The 21,015-nt window shown below is 35.4% G+C and overlaps 2 protein-coding genes across 2 annotated transcripts; both read left to right on the forward strand.

Annotated features, from left to right (window-relative positions):
* The first annotated feature begins 6,298 nt into the window (after positions 1–6,298).
* Positions 6,299–9,057, forward strand: LOC107814104 (pentatricopeptide repeat-containing protein At3g48250, chloroplastic-like). Its single transcript, XM_016639437.2, has one exon. The coding sequence runs from the start codon at positions 6,438–6,440 to the stop codon at positions 8,364–8,366; it is 1,929 nt and encodes a 642-aa protein (XP_016494923.2). The 5' UTR covers positions 6,299–6,437; the 3' UTR covers positions 8,367–9,057.
* A 3,035-nt stretch (positions 9,058–12,092) lies between these two features.
* LOC107814103 (uncharacterized) lies at positions 12,093–12,548 on the forward strand. The gene has a single exon (XM_016639436.1). The coding sequence runs from the start codon at positions 12,093–12,095 to the stop codon at positions 12,546–12,548; it is 456 nt and encodes a 151-aa protein (XP_016494922.1).
* Positions 12,549–21,015: the final 8,467 nt, after the last annotated feature.

Consider the following 21,015-nt stretch of genomic DNA (forward strand, 5'->3'; position numbering starts at 1 on the left):
AAGGTGTTCTCATGTGAGAACACCCTGATTAAAGTTTGTTCGGCCTCAAAAGTTCAATGTTGAGTCAGATTTGGTTCAGTTTTGTTTGGACATTTTTTGGTAAGTTTTCTTTTCCTTTTTGTTTTATTTAACTGCTAGTCAAGTTGTCAGCACGTTTCATTGTGTATGATTGGTTATTTTCTTTTATTATTTTCCATTCGGATTTCTTCCATCTATGTTAAAGGCTTTTTATTTGGTCAATTGTCTTCTGTTTGTGTTCTGAATATACCCTGTGATATACGTGCTCATCAATTAGATTAATCGTCAAGCGAGTTTAATTCATATAAGTTCCCAGTGTTTGAACAAATTTGTCTGAAGCCATTCGGGACTCTATACGTGTTGTTTATATGAACGATTGATTGTTATGTGTTACGATTAATATAGTCGAGTCGATATATGTCGTCAATTAGTTTCAATCGTTAATGGTAACAACTTGATTCGTATTGCTTATTTCTGCTGTGATCGTATTTGAGTCTCATTAGGAACTGAATTGTATTGCCTGTTGATTTGGTCCAAATTGAATTAAAAGAACATCTAGGGGAAAGGTTATAATGGCAGATTCAGATTTTGGTTTTAAAACACAATGCCATTTGGTTTGGACCGTGGGCAGCATGTGTATGGTTAGCTTTAATGGATTAAAATAATTGGACATCATGTGCTGTCAGATTATATTCCTACTGCCCATACTTTGGTTAAATAAACAAGTGATCAGTACACTTTAACAACCAAAAAGAGAGGGGCTGTCAGGGATTTCATGGGAGCTTGGTTATTTAAAACAAGTGAGTGGAAAAACAACAGAGGGGGGCAATTTTGAGTTGTAAAACAGACTGTAAAGTGTTAAGGTTAGGCTATAAAAGAGGAGACCTTCCATTAGAAAAGGGAGTTCATTTTTCGAGTCTTGGGAGATTCTGTGAGTAAGAAAACTGGAAAAGGAAAAAACAGGAATAAATTTCAGAACATTGTGAATGAGTATTGTCTAGAAGAAACTGTGTAATAGTCCAGTTTGATCAGGTTGTCTTTGTGGCTTTGCTTTTTCTGTCGTTTGCCAAGCTTTCTTGTGGTCATTGGATTTCTGTTGCTGTTACATTCAACATTCTGGGCTTTTATTCCCTACTCTGTTTTTCTGGGATTGTTTATTTGTTGCTCGACTCCTTGCTGGGCTTTATCATTGTTGGCTGGTTGTTGTTGCTGTGTTGTTGCTGTGAATCTGCTGTTGCTGTGTTTACTGCATACTGCCCAGCTGATCATCCCTTTCTTCTTTGTCCTCTATACCAGGTACACAACCAATGCACTGTCAAGAAATGTAATTGAAAAATGAGTATGAATGCAAAAATGAAGAAACTTGAAGGATGACTCTTGCACATAGATTGTTATATTAAATATTCATGTAATGTGTAATAGTTTTTTTTTACATCTTATTCTGGGTATTAGAGATAGTCTTCATGCCTATAAATGTCAATGTATGGTAGTTGAATGCTAGAATGTGCATATAGGTTGATGATGAGAGTATGCCCAAGGCAGTAGGTGGTATCTCCTATTTAGTTCAATGGTATAGTATGAGCTTGTGATATAGTCCAAGCATGACATCCGTATACTGTAAATAGGTTCTTTCCGTTCTAATAAATTGCCATGTATAACCCTTAAGATCATGTTTTAAGATAAAGAGCACAAATTCAGGGCCTCAACCTCATAAAGGTCGAGCCCAGGTCAAAACAGACCGGGCAGATCCGCATCGGACAAGCAGTGGCCCAGGTCTGGCCTTTCACGCATGGGCTGGATTTGGGCCCATGATTATTTGTTCGGCTGATTGCACATGCAGCCTCATTTTTGATTTTCAAGCTTTTCTGAATGTTGCTACGAACAATTCGCAAACATGTAATTAATTAGGGCTATCTACTGCTTTCAATTGATAGAGACGAACACGACAAGAAACGTAGTTGCTATAGGATATCCTTTTAAAAATAAGAATGAGATGAGCCTCGCCGAATAAAAAATACAAATTGCGGGGCCCTCAGTAAATATTCGTTTTAAATTACTTAGAATTCAGGAGGGCCGCTTAGTGAATTTCGTGGCCTTCCCAAAATAATAACACGATAGTCTCTTTAGGCGCGTGTTTAATAATCTATTTTCTTAAACTTGGGCGTGCATTTCATGTGACCCAAATCCCGATCCCAAAACATCAAATAAGATGCGTTCCGGATTGTGGGTGCATTTCATGTGACGCAATCCAAAGACGTGTTTTAAGCGATGTTCACATTCTTTTGAAATAACAGTAATAAAGCGGTAAAAAGTTAAAATTGGCACATTGGTTCATAATTGTATTTAAAATCAGATAAATAAGCCGAATATGACAGTTGAGCGACCGTGCTAGAACCACGGAACTCGGGAATGCCTAACACCTTCTCCCGGGTTAACAGAATTCCTTATCCGGATTTCTGGTATGCAGACTGTAATATAGAGTCATTATTTTTCCTCGATTCGGGATTAAAATTGGTGACTTGGGACACCCTAAATCTCTCAAGTGGCGACTCTGAAATTAATAAACCAATCCCGTTTCGATTGTCCTTTAATTGGAAAAACTCCCCCTGCGCCTCCCGGGCGCGGAAAAAGGAGGTGTGACAATATAAAAAAAGTGTTTTTCTTCATTACAACAAAAAATATATTTTCTTTTCATGATGTAAAAAAAGTTTTTTTTTTCATTTCAACAAAATAAATATTTTCTTTTCATGATGTAGAAAAAGTATTTTTTTTTTTCAATAGAGTGAGTACTTTATTCTCATGTTGTAGAAAGAGTACTTTCTTTTTTAACCAAAAAAGAGTATTTTTTTTAGTTATTGAGCACAAATTTCAATGTTATTTTTGTGTAAAAATGTAAAGCAGCACATTAGTTCCTTTGAATTTGTATGAATTTTTAGAGACTTGGGGGAAGAGGAAAGTGGAGGGGTGAGGAGAGTAGCATAAAAAAATATTTTCCTAAAAAAATATTTTCTACTCTCTAACCAAACACTAGAAAATATTTTTCGGAAAATATTTTCCACTCACCAACCAAATAAAGGAAAATAAGTAATAAAACCACTCATTTTTCATAAAAACTTTTTCTAGAAAAATATTTTCCATGGAAAATCCTTCATACTAAACACACCCAGAAAAGAAAATAGAGAAAGTAATCGAAATTTAATACCGTCTTAGACGGAGCTTGTAGTGCTAGACCCTTATCTGTAGTTTGTTCTGGATTTGTTGTCATGACCCAAAATTCATTAAAGGTCATGATGGCGCTGGATACCGCTGTCAGGCAAGCCAACAATTAAATACTTAATTTAGGTTTCCCTTTAATAATGTTGAAATCATGGTATTACTTCAATTAAATAGTAGAAGGTGGAAAAATTTAGGGTAAATAATAATATTTTTCACAATCTCAATATTGAATAAACTGTAATCATCCCAGAACCCGGTGTCACAAGTGCATGAGCATCAACTAGGAAAAATAAAATAAAATGCATCATCTGTCCGGAATACGACTTGGACAGGAGAGAGAGAGAGAGAGAGAGAGAGAGAGAATATAAATACTCTAAAGGAGACTCTGCTGGCTACAGACCATAACATAAGACGCAGCTCACCTAAATCCCTGTATTAACCGCGCTGCTGCGCCCACAAGGCCACTAGACATACAGGTGCATGTACAACAAAATGTATAGCAAATGTAATATGAGTACGAAAACAACGCGTACCCAGTAAGTATCCAGTCTAACCTCGAAGAAGTAGTGACGAGAGGTCGACTCCGACACTTACTAGTGGTCCAATAATATGATAATATGAATTTCAAATTAAGCATGATATAAAACAATAAGACTCATAAAAAGAAATAACTGAACAAGTATTCACCATATTTAAGAACCTAAATCACTTCCTTCCTTTAATACATATGATCACACAAACAATGAATTGGACCCCATAAAGTAGATTACCATAAATTCAAATCCGAAAAACTCACGGATACACTGGTTGCTTGCCGAATATTACGTACGATTCCATAAGGATATGATATAGGACATGCCGAGGCATACGACCCGATCCAACATAATAATTAAACTGTGTAATGTCGAGGGTCGAACGACATGAATCATAGATGCATCTATTAACCTGCCGAGGCGAACGACCCGCTCTCATGAAAGTGTGGTACATTGATCCTGCCCGTTCGCGGAATATAATTGTGACGCGGTTACACATAGATTTCTTAAGTTATTACAATATTCCTCATTTCTCTTTTGAAAATACGAAATTCAAATGAAAACTTTTAAAATCTTAAATTTCTCAATTTAAATTCCTTTCAACACAATTATTATGGAACCTCAATCTCGTTTCTTCTCAAGACGAACAATAACCATAAATCAAATAGCAATATCAATGAGGCATGATGTAAACCTAAAACTACCCAGACATAGGTATAGCTAGTGGCTACGTACGGACTCTCGTCACCTCGTACGTACGTAGCCCCCACAATTAGAAGCACATATTAATTTGGTTCACCTATGGGATTAATTCCCTCTTACAATATTAGAAAGGAGATTTACCTCGCTCCGGAGTTCTATAGCCGACTCCCAAACCTTTCCAAGAACTCAAACCGATGCCCAACGCTCCAAAGCTAGTCAATAAATGAGCAAATCCATAAATATATACTCTAATACTCATTATAATCCTATTTACATCAATTCCCAACTCTGCTCGAAAAGTTGATAAACCAACCCTCGGGCTCACGTGCCCGGATTCAGAAAATTTTCAAAGACAAACTTTACCCATAACACCATGAACTCAAATATATAATTTATTCCAAATTCCATGTCCAATTTCGTGGTCAAAATCCAAAAATATAAATTTCTAGGGTTTTCTTCAAAATCCCTAATTTCTACAAATTTTCATGTCTAAATCCATACACAATCCAAGTATTTAACTTGCAATAGGTGGAAATCACTTACCTTGACATAGATGACGAAAATCTCCCTTCCAAGAGCTCCAAAAATCGCCCAACCAAATGAAAAATGGAGGAAAATGGCCAAATCACGTCTTTAAAATGACACTGCCCTTCTTCGCGAATGCGGAAATCCCTTCGCATTCGCGAAGCTCAGCCAGCCCAAGCCTAGAAATCCTTCTTCGCGTTCCTCACGACGCGTTCGCGGAGCCTTCCGCCCTCACTGCTTTGCGTTCACATAGGCCAAGCGATCAGGCCCAGTCCTCACTTCCTTCTACGCGTTCACGACTGCCCATTCACGTTCCGGTAGGTCCCTCAAGTTCTTCACCGTGTTCGCATCTCACACATCGTGTTCACGAAGGCCAATCTCAATAGCCCCACAATTTCCTTTTCCCATGTTTGGTTGGCTTAAATGTTTTGGAAAATATTTTTCTTATGAACTCACTTTCCTCCAATTAGGGTGTTATTTAATTCACTCCGAACCAGGAGCGGCCCGACCAATTTCGTGGCCTAAAACCAAACTTTATGAGGGGCCTTAACTTTTTTATTAATAAAAAATATTTTGTTTTTGTTTGAAGGTTATTTTTCTAACTTTTTTAGATGCAAAGTTATTATTAATTTTTTATAATCAATTTCTCCTAATAAGTCTTTCTCAATTGACAATATAGCTGATTCATTTAATATCTTTGAGACATTGTTGATCTTAAGTAAGATTTTATCAATTTTGAAACACTTTTTTTCCGTTGAAGCAACAGTAATAGGAGTTATGGCATTATTCTATAAGTAATATAGGCATTTGAAAAATCAAATCTTTTTATTTGATTGAGTATATCAATTAAACTGTTATCTTTTAATTGTACTATTTTTTAAAATATTTTTAATCCAGAAAATAAATCTAAACTATCGATAGTGGGTTGATTATTATGATTTAAGAAGCATTCAAGATGAAGGCAATATTTTTCAAATTTCCATCATCTAGTAATCTCACTTTTTACCGTTGAATAAAAAATCAAAAATATTTTCATAGTTCAAATTTATTTTAAAGTGAAAAAATAATCTTGTCTACTACTTTCTCCGGTCCATAATAAGTGACTTTTTTACCTGCTTTATGGACGGGCCGCTGCTGCGTGGCACGAAATCATCGGACCTGTAAAGCACGAGTACCTAGGTTAACCAAAAAATATATAAATCAAAACTTAGATTATGAAGTAAATGAATGCATAAAAATTGAATTAGAGTGTACTAATTTTTGTGCACCTTTTATTTTTCATCAAAAGTGTTTTTTTTAAGGCAATTGATATTGTATGTAACAAATTCCTGTCCCACCCCTTTCCTACACTAATTAAGCCTTATTCCTAGTCTCCTAGAGAGGGGGGTTTTCAAGGGTTTTGCATCTCCCTTGTAGTATCTGAAGAGAGAGACCACGGCAGCCATGAATCACGGCAAGAGTATCCTGAGTTCGCTTCGACTGAGGAATTCGCTGTTTCTTACTCAGCTTTCTCGAGCTCCCTCGCCCAACCCTCAGGTGACTCGCTACTTTTACCTTTCTCCTTCCCTTCCCACACAAATTTGTACTTCTGCTACTATACTCGCCGCCCCCCAAAATGTTTCCTTTTCATCAAAACCTGAATCTTTTGTAGACATTATACTATCCAACGAATGGTCCAAACACTTAGAAAAGAATTTAGGAAATCTTGATTTTCCAGTGACCCATGAAGCTGTTATGTATCTGTTGAAGAAACTTGACAAAGACCCCAAAAAGGCTGGAAATTTCTTGAAATGGGTCATTAAGCAAAAGGGGTTTGAACCTAGTTCTGCTATGTACAGTTTGATGCTCAGAATTTATGCCAATAAAGATTCTATGAAGGACTTTTGGATTACTATTAAGGAAATGAAAGAGAAGGGTTTTTATATTGATGAGGAAACTTATAAATCAATTCATTCCATATTTAGGAATTTGAAATTGGAAACTGATGCCACTGCTTTGAAGCATTTCTATGGTAGGATGATTAAAGAAAATGCTATGGGTGATTTGGCGAGAGATGTGTCTGAATTGATTAAGAAACAAGAATGGGGATTTGAGGTGGAGAAAGAATTACGGGAGATGAAATTGTCGGTGTCGGATAATTTTGTGCTTAGGGTGTTGAAGGAACTTAGGGAAATAGGATATCCGCTTAAAGCTTTCAACTTTTTCAAATGGGTTGCTAGGAGTTTAGGTTTTCAGCACAACACCGTTACTTATAATGGGATTCTTAGGGTTCTTTGCCGAGAAGAATCGATTGAAGAGTTTTGGAGTGTAGTAGAAGAAATGAAGAGCGTGGGTTTTGAAATAGATCTTGATACATATATAAAGATCTCAAGACATTTTCAGAAAATTAGGATGTTGAGAGATGCAGTAGAATTATATGAGCTGATGATGGATGGTCAGTTTAAACCATCACTTGGTGAGTGTAATATTCTTTTAAGATCCATCGCACAGTCAAATCCCCCAGATCTTGATCTGCTAGTTAGAGTTGTGGGAAAATTTGAGGCAGCAGGGCATTCACGCTCAAAGATTATTTATGATGTCATTCATAGGTGTTTGACTAACTTGGGGCGATTTGAGGAAGCAGAGAAGATAACAGAAGCTATGAGAGATGCAGGATATGAACCTGACAATATTACCTACAGCCAATTAATCTATGGACTCTGCAAAATTCGGAGGCTGGAGGAGGCCTCGAAAGTGATTGATGTGATGGAAGAATGTGGATGCATTCCGGATATCAAGACTTGGACTGTTCTGATACAAGGGCATTGTTTAGCTGGTGAAGTTGATAAGGCGCTGTTTTGTTTTGCTAAGATGATGGAGAAAAATGTTGATACAGATGCTGATCTGTTGGACGTACTGCTTAATGGTTTTTTGAGTCAGAAAAGAGTTTTTGGTGCATATCAGCTGTTGATCGAGATGGTGAATCGGTTTCAAATGCGCCCCTGGCAAGCAACATACAAACTTATCATTCAAAAGCTCTTAGGGGAAAGGAAAATGGAAGAAGCACTAGATCTCCTCCGTCGAATGAAGAAACACAATTACCCACCTTTTCCTGAACCCTTTCATCAATATATTTCAAAGTCAGGAACAGTGGAAGATGCAGTGGAGTTTTTGAAGGCGTTGAGCGTCAAGGACTATCCATCTGTTTCAGCGTACCAACATGTTTTTCAGACCTTCTTTGCAGAAGGTAGACATTCTGAGGCAAAAGATCTGCTTTACAAGTGCCCACATCATATACGCCAACACCCAGCAATTTGTGGCCTCTTTGGTTCTCCAAATTCCAACAACGGAAAAGCGAAAAGGTTCCCCAGAAAGAGCTTCAATTCTGCTTAGGTCACAAGGTGCAGTTAGTTCTTTGAAAAGAGCTCACAAGTTCGTTCATCTGCATTTTCCATCCTTTCTACTGCCATTGCCTGTGTCATAAAGAAATGTGGAGTCATAAAGAAAGGTTAAGAGTATAATTGAAGCAAAGGACTGTCTTATCTATACTTGTAGCGCTCTGATCAGCATTTACGATTTTAATCACAGGACTCAGAGATGTGAAAGAACTGAATCCTGGTCCGGCTGGGTTGTGACTGTCATCGTTGTTCCTGTAATCATGCTTGAAAGATGTTTTCGCTGACTGTTATAGGTAGGAATAGGAAGCATGTTTTACTAAGCTGAGATAATGAATGACTAAGTGGATTTGACTGTTCGGTTATCTATTTCTGGCCAAATAGTAGGATCTTGGTCTCAAACTCTGATGTGGAGTTGATTCTTTGTAGGATCTGGTGAAAATGAACAAGGTCATAGCATGTATTTCGTGTTACTATAACTTTTGGTGTTTATTGTTTTAAGTGGTATAAGTCAAGCTGTTGACTGAGCTTTTATGGCCCCGATGAACTGCAGCTTTGCAATCATTTTGTTCTGAATCAAGCAAGTGCAACTCCTGTTGCCACATGTACATTACAAAAGGCAAAAGTAGGTCCTTGTTCTTTTTACAAGGCCTCTATTATCTAGCAGTGTATCAACATCTTTTACCAAATTCTTATTCACACTAATCCTTCTATCAATTCCACTGATCTTGATTCTTTTCAATATTGGGAACATTGGTTTGTGAAAGAGCTAGTTAATTTGGGATGCTAGTGATTTTGGCAGGTGATGCTGAAACATCTAAGCTTCAAAAAAGATTTAAGATAATGAGAATAGAGTTCCCCATAGCTATTGCAGAGGACCATTGGTGTGCAGTGATATTGCTATGGACCATCCTTGTGCATTGTTTGGTGCTTGTCACTTGTCAATTTACTTCCCATTGAGATGGTGGCAAACGGGGTCGGGTCAGTCGAATACGAGCGGATCGAAAACGGGTAATTAAAACGGATAATTTATCCGGCCCGACCCATATTTAATAGGAATTTTTACCTCCTGTAGCAAAGGCTGATACCTTATTTATTTTAAATAAATACCCTTTTAAAAAATTATATTCCATAGCTACCTTTTGCTTTTTATAGCCAAATATCTATTTATGGTTATCTCCTACCCTTAAGCCATAAAATACTCTTTGTATTATTTTTCTCTCATTCTTTCAGATTTTTCTCTATCCCCTCTCTCTCATTAGGGTTGTTCACTAGAGTTTATTATATGAGTGCCCGTATTTTCCATTCTCAATTCACCTACAATTTCATCGTTTCCCCTGTCACTAAATTCCTCTGTCTCTATTTTTATCCAACCGACTACTCTAGATTCAACAAATCTGAATCTATTTTCTCAGTCACTGCTAATCACTATGCCCTCTTGAGTAACTTCGCTTTCCTCACTGTTTTTGCTAGTGACGATGATGAGTCTAGTAAAGCAATTCGAAAAGAATATGTCATCAATGGTGAAGGAAATTAGGGTTTGTTCTTGAACAAAGACGACGGAGTTTGGGGCTGAGCAACTTGATTTTCTGTTAATATATTTCAATGTATTTCATTGTATTCATTGTCTTTTTTTTCATTGTAATTTAATGTATCTCGTTGTATTCCATGTATTTCATTGTATTCACTATCTTTTTTTCATTGTATTTCAATGTATCCTGCTGTATTCTATGTATTTCATTGTATTCACTATTCACTCTTGCTATATGCCATGAATGTATTCATATATATTTTTTAATTAATATAATTTATGTATTCAGATGTATTATATAACTTCTCTGAAGATTATTATGTTTTTGGGGTATTTTTCGGTTGAGAATCTTTTTGATAACTGAAAATACAAAATTTGTGTGTTATAATTGAGTTTGTTGAGTTATATTAGGAGTCTAGTATGTTAATTGATTCACTTTCCGTTTTAAAAACAGTCTAATCCCCTATTTCACGCCGCGAATACAGTCGAATACAATAATTTGTTCAGCTGTAATTCCATGTTTCACTCCATGAATAAAGTTGAATACACTCGAATACAACAGCTGATTAGTTGGACTTCCCTGATTCACGCCTATTTTTGCTACTGTATTCATGAATACAATAGCTTAAATACATCAAATACATCTTATAACCACAGAAAGCTATCTAGAATCCGTAATATAGCAAATGGTATCTATAGATGGCTAATTACTACTAAAAGATAGTGTTTTATGAAAATTTTCCTATTTAATACAGAAAGAAAATAGGTTAATCGGCGGATATTATGGGTAACCATATTATTCATGCTTTTTTAATATGATGACTTTTGGGATAATTCCTAGTCTCCCAAGCTTGAGGAACCCCCAATTTGAGTCTTTCCAAATGTAAAAGTTAAATCTATTAGTTATCCATTGGTTATTCATTTTTCAAGTGGATAATATGTTTCTTATCCATATTTGATCCGTTTTTAAAAAATTCATTATTCAACCTATTTTTTAGTAGATAATATGGATGAATAACAAAAAAAATTCAATCCATTTTGCCACCACTACGTTGAGGTATGCATGGTGATTGGTGTTGTTTGTTGCGCTCATTGCTGGTTCGTGTTTGTCAATGCTAGACTTGAGATTCTTTTTTTCCACGTGTTTAAAGTATTACTTAACAAGGAGTGGGGAAAAATCCAATAGGCTATTGAAATCCATACTCATTATGCAGTTTGAATCATGATCTATTTGTCAATGAATTTTGTCCTTGGAAACAAATTCATTTTAAAAACTCGTAAACCCCTAATGCTTTTATTATATATAAACTTTTAATATACCAACTATAGGTGAATTAAATTTTTTACCGTTTAGTTATTTTAATATTGGGATACCAGTATGTCAGATCAAAAATATATCTCACAAGCATACATGGTCTGACTAAGCTAGCGTATGGACATACATTTGATTGAAACTTGAATAAAAGAGTTTTTGAACTTTTGTTGAAAAATAATTGTTGGAAGTTGAAGTTTTGTTTGGACATGTGTTTTATTTGAGAAAAGTTGAAGTTGTGTGAATATGAAAGAAAAAATTTCACCCAAAAGCCCTAAACCAGTTTTTGGGAACTTGAAAATTTTTCATTTTTTTTCCCAAAACATGATCGGACAGCCCGATGCACTAAGCTCCCGCTATGCACGGGGTCGGGGAAATGGCTAGTACCACAAGGGTCTATTGTCTGCAGTCTTACCCTACATTCTTACAAGAGGTTGTTTTCACGGCTTGAACCTGTGACCTCCTGGTCACATGACAACAAATTTACCGGTTACGCTAAAGCTCACCTTCTCCCAACATATGATCATATTCCATAAACAAATAATGTTTTTAAAAAAAATGAAAAAATGAAGTCAAAATTTATGGCCACATGGGAGCTAATTTAGTGCCTTGAATATGTGATGAAATTAAGTGCCAAGTAAGTATTTTCTGAAAAACCAATACTAGAATAACATATACATGCCAAATTATTAATCTCTACCTCCCACATTGAAGAGGAGTAAGTCTTCCTAAGCTGAAGGCCACGTAACACGCCTCAAGACTAAACAGAGTTATGAATCACAAGTTTCCAATTCAAAAGAACATGAGGTTGTTCTTTTCTCAAGATAACGTGGCCCATACAAGACAAGACCCAGACTTAGACAACTCACTCGAAACTGACTATGAAGAGCAACAAGCAGCTGGAGCCTTATCAAGATGAACATGATATTGAAATCCTTAAGGCCGTGGCTCAGGCCTGGCACGGCCATTCCAGCAGCCGTAGAACCACCGCCGAATTCGACGCCCACCGTCTCAACTTCAAGAACAAGCCGTCAAGATTCAAGCTTGAAGCTATGAGCAAGGCAACATCCAGGGAATATTATGGTGGCACAGAAAGCTGGGATTTCAGCCAATCCCTTTGGGATTCTTATGAGATTGTTAACTTGTCTAAAAAGCTAGAAGCTGGGTTAGCGTTAGACCATTCATTTTCTGGATTGGACGAGACAACTCGAATTGGGCAGAAGCGAAAAGAGAGTAAGAATAGCTTAAGAAGCTTGTTCAATAGGGTGTCCTCAAGAAGATATAATGAAGCTGATTTAACACCAGATAACGATGGTTATCTGGTTAACGATGGTTAATTTTTGACTGGTTTCTTTCCATTACTGCTATAGCTGATATCCTTGTAGTAATATGTAAAATTTGGTTTCGTTTTCTAAAAGAAGCCCAAAGAGCTCTCTTTCTCTGATTCTGTTTACAGAATGCTGAATTTCGGGGTCCAAATGTTCCACGCGCACTTACCTTTCAAAGAAATAGATAAGGAAGAAAGAAATGAAAACAAAAGGTTTTATCTTTTGTAGTGATTCTGCTCGACTACTTGGTATTTAGAGCTTCCAAGTGGTAAAGCAGCTGATTCTTCTGTACATTTAGAAATTTCTTTTTCCTATCCATGACATCATTTAGCTGAGGGCAGCACAAGAAGCCTGAAGCTACAGCCACCAGTGGAATATATGAAAAACAAGAGTAGCTTGTAGTCATTGTGATGGCCAAATATCTAGCAATTAGCCACGGGTATGTTTTGGTTTTTGATTTCCTTCCACCAAATCAAAGTCCTTGCACTTTTAACATCACCTAAAAGATTGAACTACAATATTTGAAAAACGAATCTTATGCCAAAGCGATTGGAGATCATTATGGTTTTTCTTTTCCTCAACTGAATTATTGTACCTTGTTTTGAAAAATTCTTACAAGATTGGAACTTGAAGGGATTGTTGTGGAACAGGAGGGTGCTCTCCTAGTTAACAAACTATTACTACTAAAACTGCAAGTTCTATGTCTTTAGTTGCTTTATTGCTTCTTCTTTTCTTCTTCTTTTTTCGAGACTCGACGAATTCTGCTTTCTCTCTTAGCTTTCGCTAAAGAGTACAGGATACTTGCAGTATAGCATGTCTTCATTTTGACAATTAAAAGCATATAGTCCAGCTCATCGTGGCAGTGTACAAATTCTAAGCAGGTGTCTGCAAATTATGTTAATACCGAACCCGTGGAATCAACCACTAATGCTTGCATTAGGGTAGACTGCCTACATCACACTCCTTCCCCGGCCCCTGCGTAAATGCATATGCTTCGTGCATCGGGCTGCGCAGAAGACTACAGTTCATAGTTGCTAAACACTTCTTATACAGTCTTGCCACAGAATAAAGTTGAAGATTTGTCAAGTAAAATGGACCATCTTTTTCAGGGATCTGGACTCTTTCACTAATTGGAGAATGAGGCTTGCTTCTTCTAAGTTTTATAAGGATTAAAAGATGGTGGTGCAAATTAGAACAAAAGATAAGCTTTGTTATTTAGATGATACCAAAGCCATTCCTATTTGACGAACAAGTTGCACAGGATGAGCAAATAACTAATATCTTCAAACTTCAGTACATATCAACTACTCGCATACAACTGTAAAGACAGTCTACGGTCAAGTGTATACGACAGACAATTTTTTTTATTATACTAGTGATTCAACCAATGACCTAACAGTCAGAGGGAAATGTATTGTCTGCCATGCAAATAGTCTATCAATAGACCTTAAAAGTATCCATCTTTGCAAGCTCAAAGGTCTTGTGTTTCCTCTGAATGAAGCTATCAGCTTCATTATCAACCTTTTCCTCTGTGACTTCATATTTTCCATTCCTATCAACTTCAGTGGTTTTGTCACACTCCACAAAGTGGACTTTCTTGTGAGTTTCAGGGGCACGAGACGCATGGTGATAACCACTAGGGAAGCTGTGGTTGTACCTATTCCAATACATGTTGCCCGGTTCTTCACTGGCTCTCTCCTCTTTGATTTTGAAGTGAGCGTTGGGGTACTCGAACACAGCAGATTCAACTACTTGCATCCTCTCCATTCTTGTTCTGCGAGCAAGGTAATCCTCGATAGATTTTTCCCAATTGGGCTGAATGTAAGGGCCACGTGGTATCCTATTCATTTTTCCTTTTTTGTTTGATTGATATGCTTTGCCTTAACTAGTCCAGCATTTTATAGACAAAATAGGTGTGTTGGTATTCATATAGGATAAGTTATGAGCAAGCAAGATGCCCTTGAATCGGATGCCTTGCCTTTAGTCTGTGTCAACAGTGGATATTCCAGTGAGTAGAGAAGAATAAGCCTACTGTAGAGCTTAAAAAATTTTCCTGATAATTTTTGAACTTTGTGGTAATGGGAAATATCAGTACCATCCATCCGACAAGAAGATTGCAGATCTTGGGCTCTTGGAAGAACAAACATGTTGTAATTTATACGCTTTCGAGTTTGAAACTGAGCTATAATAGTAACAGTAGACTCCATTCAGCTTCATGTGGAAAATAAGATAAAAAAGAGTTATCATATACTAGTAAGAATCTACAGCTAGAAACAATGTTCTATCTTCCTATTCCCAATAATAGAGAACCTCCTCACTTTTCGATCTTTTAAAACATAACATTGGCGATATTTATTCCCTAATGAGTCTATCCTAGTCGAGAGTATTCCAATTACATTTTCCAACTTTTGTGGGGAAACAGTAAAGGTTATAAAAGTGTTTAATGATCTCTCAAACTTCAGGTTCAATATAACTAGCTAAATTGTCTTCGTCTTCCAACTGCTGTCTCCTACACTGTATTTCTCCTTTATCTGAACTTGTCAAAAATACATATATAGCATGATATTAATCCCTTAAATTATTCCATGTCAGTTGTCTTTGTCCTCAACCAGCAATTTTACCACTCAGGTCTGCTTTAGTACTGTCATCTTCTTATATCTTTGGCCACTTTTCCTCCATTAGTTTTTTCTTCTTGCTCTCGGTCATCCTCTCTTTTGACATGACAAGAGAGCCTCGTACATTCATCATAGTTGCTATTTAGCAGTTATTACTACTTAAAAATCAATAATGAAGGATCAATGTCTTATTTTACTCGTACTTCATTTCAGTGTCTTATTTCCTGAAATGACCAAAAAGAGCGTTTAACTCGCTAAGAACAGTGATATTCTTTGAACACATAGGTCTTCGTCCCACCAATTGAGCCATTGAGGAACAAACACTTAACTTAGAATATGGAAGGTATTAGAAGGGATCTAAACAAGGAGAAGAAAAGGCTTCTGCTTGGTGTTGAAGTTTATTGTCTAAATCAAACAGGAGGTTAGATATGCTGAGGGTGAATGCTTTCAGCCACTGAGCTTGTCAATCTACTTCCTTGATGAAATGATATTAGGACACATTTATGCGTAGCTTTATTGTGATAATTATGAAGGCAAATGATAAAAAGCCGTAGACTCAGAAAAACCGCTAATAGAAGTGTTTGCAGAAAAGTAAATAGACAACTTTTTATTAGATAGAACAAATCACAGTGCAAATGTACTACTCTCTATAGGAAATATAAGGTAAACATGAACGATATCTTGAAATTTTTTCCCCTTATTCTTGTGGGATACAAACGCAGAGTAACATATTACGTAGGTTATTGAAGAACACCAGTGCCAGACAGCTGCCTGCAGCCAACAAGATTGAAACCATTTAACATGACACTTTGAAGGTCCTCCATTTGTGTAGCTCAAAATTCTTGTGCTTCTGGTTGATGTATGCATCAGCCTGAGTATTGATGTTCTTCTCTTCATTCTTGTTGAATTCAGCAAACTGAACCTTCTTCAGGGATTCTGCGGACGGTTCCTTCTGATGATTCAAGCTAGATTTTTGTTGTTGATCATAGCTTGCTTTGTTTTTGAAAACAGAATAAACATTTGGGTAGAGAGGAATATCAGGGTGCATGGTTGGGGCTTTCTCCATTCTTTTAATATGATCGAGGAATTCATCGTCAGACGTTGGTTCCCAATACTGAATAGATCTCATATTTTCTTGATTTGCTTATGTAATTAGCCCTTGCTTGTTCTCTGCAGAGTAGTTGAAGCTTGAGCAACAGATTTTAAAGGCCCAAACACACTGCTTTAAATATTCCAAAAAGGACAGATGCCTATATTTATATTTGAATCAGATTCCTTCTCTCTAGTCTTGTATCCAATAGTTGATTCTATTGATATTTCGGCAGAGAATCAAAAGAGTAAACTTTTGTATTCTGCAAAATTTAACATTCATAAAAATAATAATAGTGATCACATTTACCTCAAGTTATTCTCTAAGCTTTAATCCATCGAGCCAAGAGACACCAACTATATAGGTAAACTAGTTAATTTGCCCGCACTTCGCGCGGTCTTAAAAAGATAAATATGAATGAAAATTTATTGTTAAAATTTTGAAAATCAAAAAAAAAATCCTTATTCTTTATTTAATTTTATCTTTTTTTATATTATTCAACCATAAATCATAATTGTGATCTAATTATATTTTTAAGGTTGATTACTTTTTTCTACAATCTTCAAGACTCACTTTCTCTATTTTTTATATACATGGAAGCATATACTTTGCTCCTTGCAAGAACTTCATCACGTTAATTTGAATGTTCAAATTGCAGGACTAAATCTTCTTTTATCGATGAAAATAAAATTAAATAATTAATTAAGGCAATATACTTGGGTAAACAATAACTATTGATATTAGTCCTTTATTGTGCTATTTGTCATATTTAATGATATCCTACATCATGCCAAAGAACGATATCATTACTATTAAACAAAAGATCTGCCAAAAATATGTTATATATACTGAAATTTATAATTCAACACAACAAATAGTTCTCCTATATATTACAATAATATTTTATGATATAAAAGATTAATAAATAAATAAAAATTTAACACAACAAATAGTTCTTCTATATATTACAGTAATATTTTATGATATAAAAGAGTAATAAATATATAAAAATTCAATACAAGGTTTTGTCTTTGCATTACCCTTCACTTTCATTCTTTTTCTCTACTTTTGTATTTGGAATATTATTGAATTTTCAAAATAAGATATTAAAGGAAAAATAGAGAAAATATAACTTTTAAAACACTTAATGAAAATTGAGAAAATATCACTTTTATAATATTTAATTAATGCTCAACTCTTTGTATTTTTGTTATTTTATATTTTTACGATATTAATACAAAGAATACAAAATATGATCTATAGCAAACAATCAAGACAAGAATACACATAAACACACGGTATAAAAGTCCTAAGTAAGCTTATAATCGTTTTTTGGTAACTTTAGTTTAGGTAGCTGAGGAGATCAAAATTTCCATGTATGTATATACTTACAAAGCTGATTCTATAAAAAAAAAAATTAAGTGGATAATTAGATGAGTAAAAGATTAAAAGAAAATTAAAACACAAGTAAGTAAATATCCAGACAAACACCTCCCCGTTAGTAGGAGAAATATAAAATATCGGCTACTCCCGCATCTTTTTTAAGTACTGAGTCTTTAATTATACTAGTATTAGTACCCGCGCGATACGCGGATAATCAAAAAGAATTATCTACACCATAAAGTTTAATATGTTAGTATTAATACCATCTTTACAACCAACATTAAAAATATTTTAAGACTCCAGTAAAATTTTCATTCCATCTCCTAATAAATGTTCTATAAAAAATAATGATACTATACAATTTGTTTGATATGAATGTTCCACGAAAAATAATGATGTTATACAATTTGCTTGATATGAAACATGTGCTTAAGGGAACATTTTTGTAGCAACTGCTCATGATATATGCAGTGCATTTTTCAAAAGTTGTCCTTTGTATTGAGGCAATGATGAAGGAACATGAATTATGTCAAACATTAGCTTATTCATAATCAAAATATATGCGGCAATGCATATGCAAAAACTGATTTCCTGCTAAGGCTCTCTCTTTATTATTGTCTGGCATTTGTGGTAATTGAAACTTTTTACTCTTTCTACCATTCCATAAGCTTTGTCTATTAGCCTAACACTGTCTAAAGCCAAAGTTGAGGCAGAAAAGGGACAGGTCAATTGCGGAGAGCTGATAAATTTAGCTATTCAAACCATAGATGAAATCGGTGGAAGGGTTGATTATGCTGAGGTGAGAACTTAAACAATAATAATATATTTCATATGGATATAAACAATAGAATACCAACTGGGAACTCAATCTGTTCCCAATATCAAAAATTGATGGAACCCCTGTAATTTTCAGTTTCAATTTATGCTTGCTGGTCTTAATTTTCAGATTGTTTGGTCCAACCACAAAGTTTTTCATAACGTACAATCTCATTTCATGTATTTTTAATTTGAAAATATGCATAACAGCTCTTCCAATAGTTGCATGAACTCGATCTCCCTAAAATAAAAAATGTGGAAAGAAATTTAAGTTAGTAATTAAGGCGCATAAATTGAAGAAAATACATCACAACTCGAAAAAAATAACAACATGTAAAAGAGTATGCACATTTTCATCTTGAATAATTAATTCAATTGAATTAGAATTTTCTAGTTTCTCACGGTCTGGAATGTGTCATAATCTAACAACACGAACCTTTAAATTCCAACTCATTTTGGACATTGATAGTTTACTGATATAGTTATAGTTTGAAGCCATACTTTGCAGAAGTTTGTGTGGAAGCTAAATCCTAAGCAATGTAGAGAAGCCAACCCTAAAGAAAAGTTGCTTAAATAAAGATTTCTATGAAAGACTATCATAGTAAATCAATTTTTATGTATATGAAATCCTAATATTTAAAAAAGACATATGTAAATGAATTTGTATGTATGAGTTCTGAAGAAATGATACGAATCTGTTACATCTTGTGTATTCGGCGTTATCATGCTGTAAATGGGATAATTCGGTAGGAAGATAATTTCTATGAGATATTTAAATGATGCGATAGTTATACGTTAAGATTGGAAGTCATTTGAGTTGTGATTAAAAATTCGACAAAGATCGCGCGCAAGTTACGGGTTTAAATTTCACTGGAATTTGGATAAAATGTTGATGACCTTTTCTCTCAATATACTGGGAGTTATGGTGTGTTATACCTACCGAATCGAAGGTCTATGAGTCTAGTTTCCAACGCAACAAACCGTTCGTTTAACGACTTCGGAGTAGAGAGATATTAACATTTTCGTACAGGGGTGCACACTGTTACGGGAACAGTGTGCCTAGTCGGGTTTAGTCAAAATTTCTTTATTTAAGTCAATTTTTAAAACAGAACCCCTTGCGTTTTATCCTCTCCAAAACAGAACCAAAAACCTAGGGATTTCCTCTCAAACTTCTCCCATCCATCTAGCCAAGCATAACAACAATTTAGTCATCCTCAAGATGGAGAACACCATGGTAGCTTTGGAATCGTGAATTCTTCGGTGTTTCACTTTTCATAGCAAGACTCCGTCTTGTAATTTCGAATTTTGAGTAATTCTGGTCACATAAGGTATGATTTAACTTCCTCTTTGATCTTTGTAAACTTCTACCGTAAGAATTCTTAAGAAATAGTTGAAACCTCTATAGAAATATTCTTGATTTTTTTAGAAACCTCTCTTAATATGGCTTGATTGTTGGGGCTGTTCTATATGATTTTATTGTGTTGTTTGGATCTGTGAAGACATGGATGGAATTCTGTTGATGAGGAGATGTAGTAAAGTAAAATTTTGTGGTGTGTTGGGGGGAAATTAATCTACAAAAGAGTCTACAAATTCATGGCCACAAGTTGTTCGCGTAAATGTCTAAATGAAGAATTATTTAAGCTATGAGCTTGAATTTGATTTTGAATGGTTTGTATTATGTAGGAAATCATTCCTAAGGCTTTTGAGGTTTTGGAAACAGTATATAACTCCATCGACAAGGTATGTAGGGCTTTCGCTATACTTTTCGGCATGACTAGAATTCGAATAAACGTTTATCGAATTGTCTCGTCGGATTCGAGTTATTTCACCTTCAACTTATAAAGATGCTTAGACCTGATCTTTTCTCATAGATTGCTTACTCTAGAGGATATCTATGAATTCTCGGATTTCCTTGTTCCTTGCTTAAAAAGAACTAGAGCCTTTTACTCGTTCTCCTTTCGACGTTCATATAAATCATGAATAAGTAACATTTACTTCAAAGGTACTCATAATACACAACTCTCATGTTCTTAGTACTTGTTGGCTCGTAGTTGAAAATTAAATATTTTTAGCCACAACCATGATAGTCGGGGAAGAATGATGATAGGCCACTTCGACTCTTCTTAGAATACGTCTTTTAAGGTTGGTTTCGCATTGCACCTATATAATTTATGATCTAGTATATGTATGTATTTACTTTCATTACCGAGCCGCATTATAGATGGCCGGGTATGACACATATTGTGTAACCACTGATCAGTTGGGATTACCGAGCTTCACGTGGCCGGGTACGATTCTACCGAGCCTTTATTATGGTCGGGTATGTTATGGATATTATAGCCCCACAGAGGGATTTATTATTATATAATGTGATATATTATAAGTAGCGATAGTGAACGACGGTGTCACGAGCATACATTTATATCCATGTTGAATTTTAGTTTCCTACCGAGGCTAGTTTCAGAATTTAAATTATCTCTATGTCTCTTCTCTTGTTAATTACATTTTTCATGTTACACTTGTCGCCCTACATATTCAGTACATATTTCGTACTGACGCATTTTTATACGCT

The sequence above is a fragment of the Nicotiana tabacum genome, chromosome 6, assembly GCF_000715075.1.
Source record: "Nicotiana tabacum cultivar K326 chromosome 6, ASM71507v2, whole genome shotgun sequence".
Lineage (NCBI taxonomy): Eukaryota > Viridiplantae > Streptophyta > Magnoliopsida > Solanales > Solanaceae > Nicotiana > Nicotiana tabacum.

What these genes read in the sequence shown, in the direction of transcription:
- LOC107814104 (XM_016639437.2), top strand. Translation starts at nt 6,438, where the DNA reads ATGAATCACGGCAAGAGTATCCTGAGTTCGCTTCGACTGAGGAATTCG.
- LOC107814103 (XM_016639436.1), top strand. Translation starts at nt 12,093, where the DNA reads ATGAAGAGCAACAAGCAGCTGGAGCCTTATCAAGATGAACATGATATT.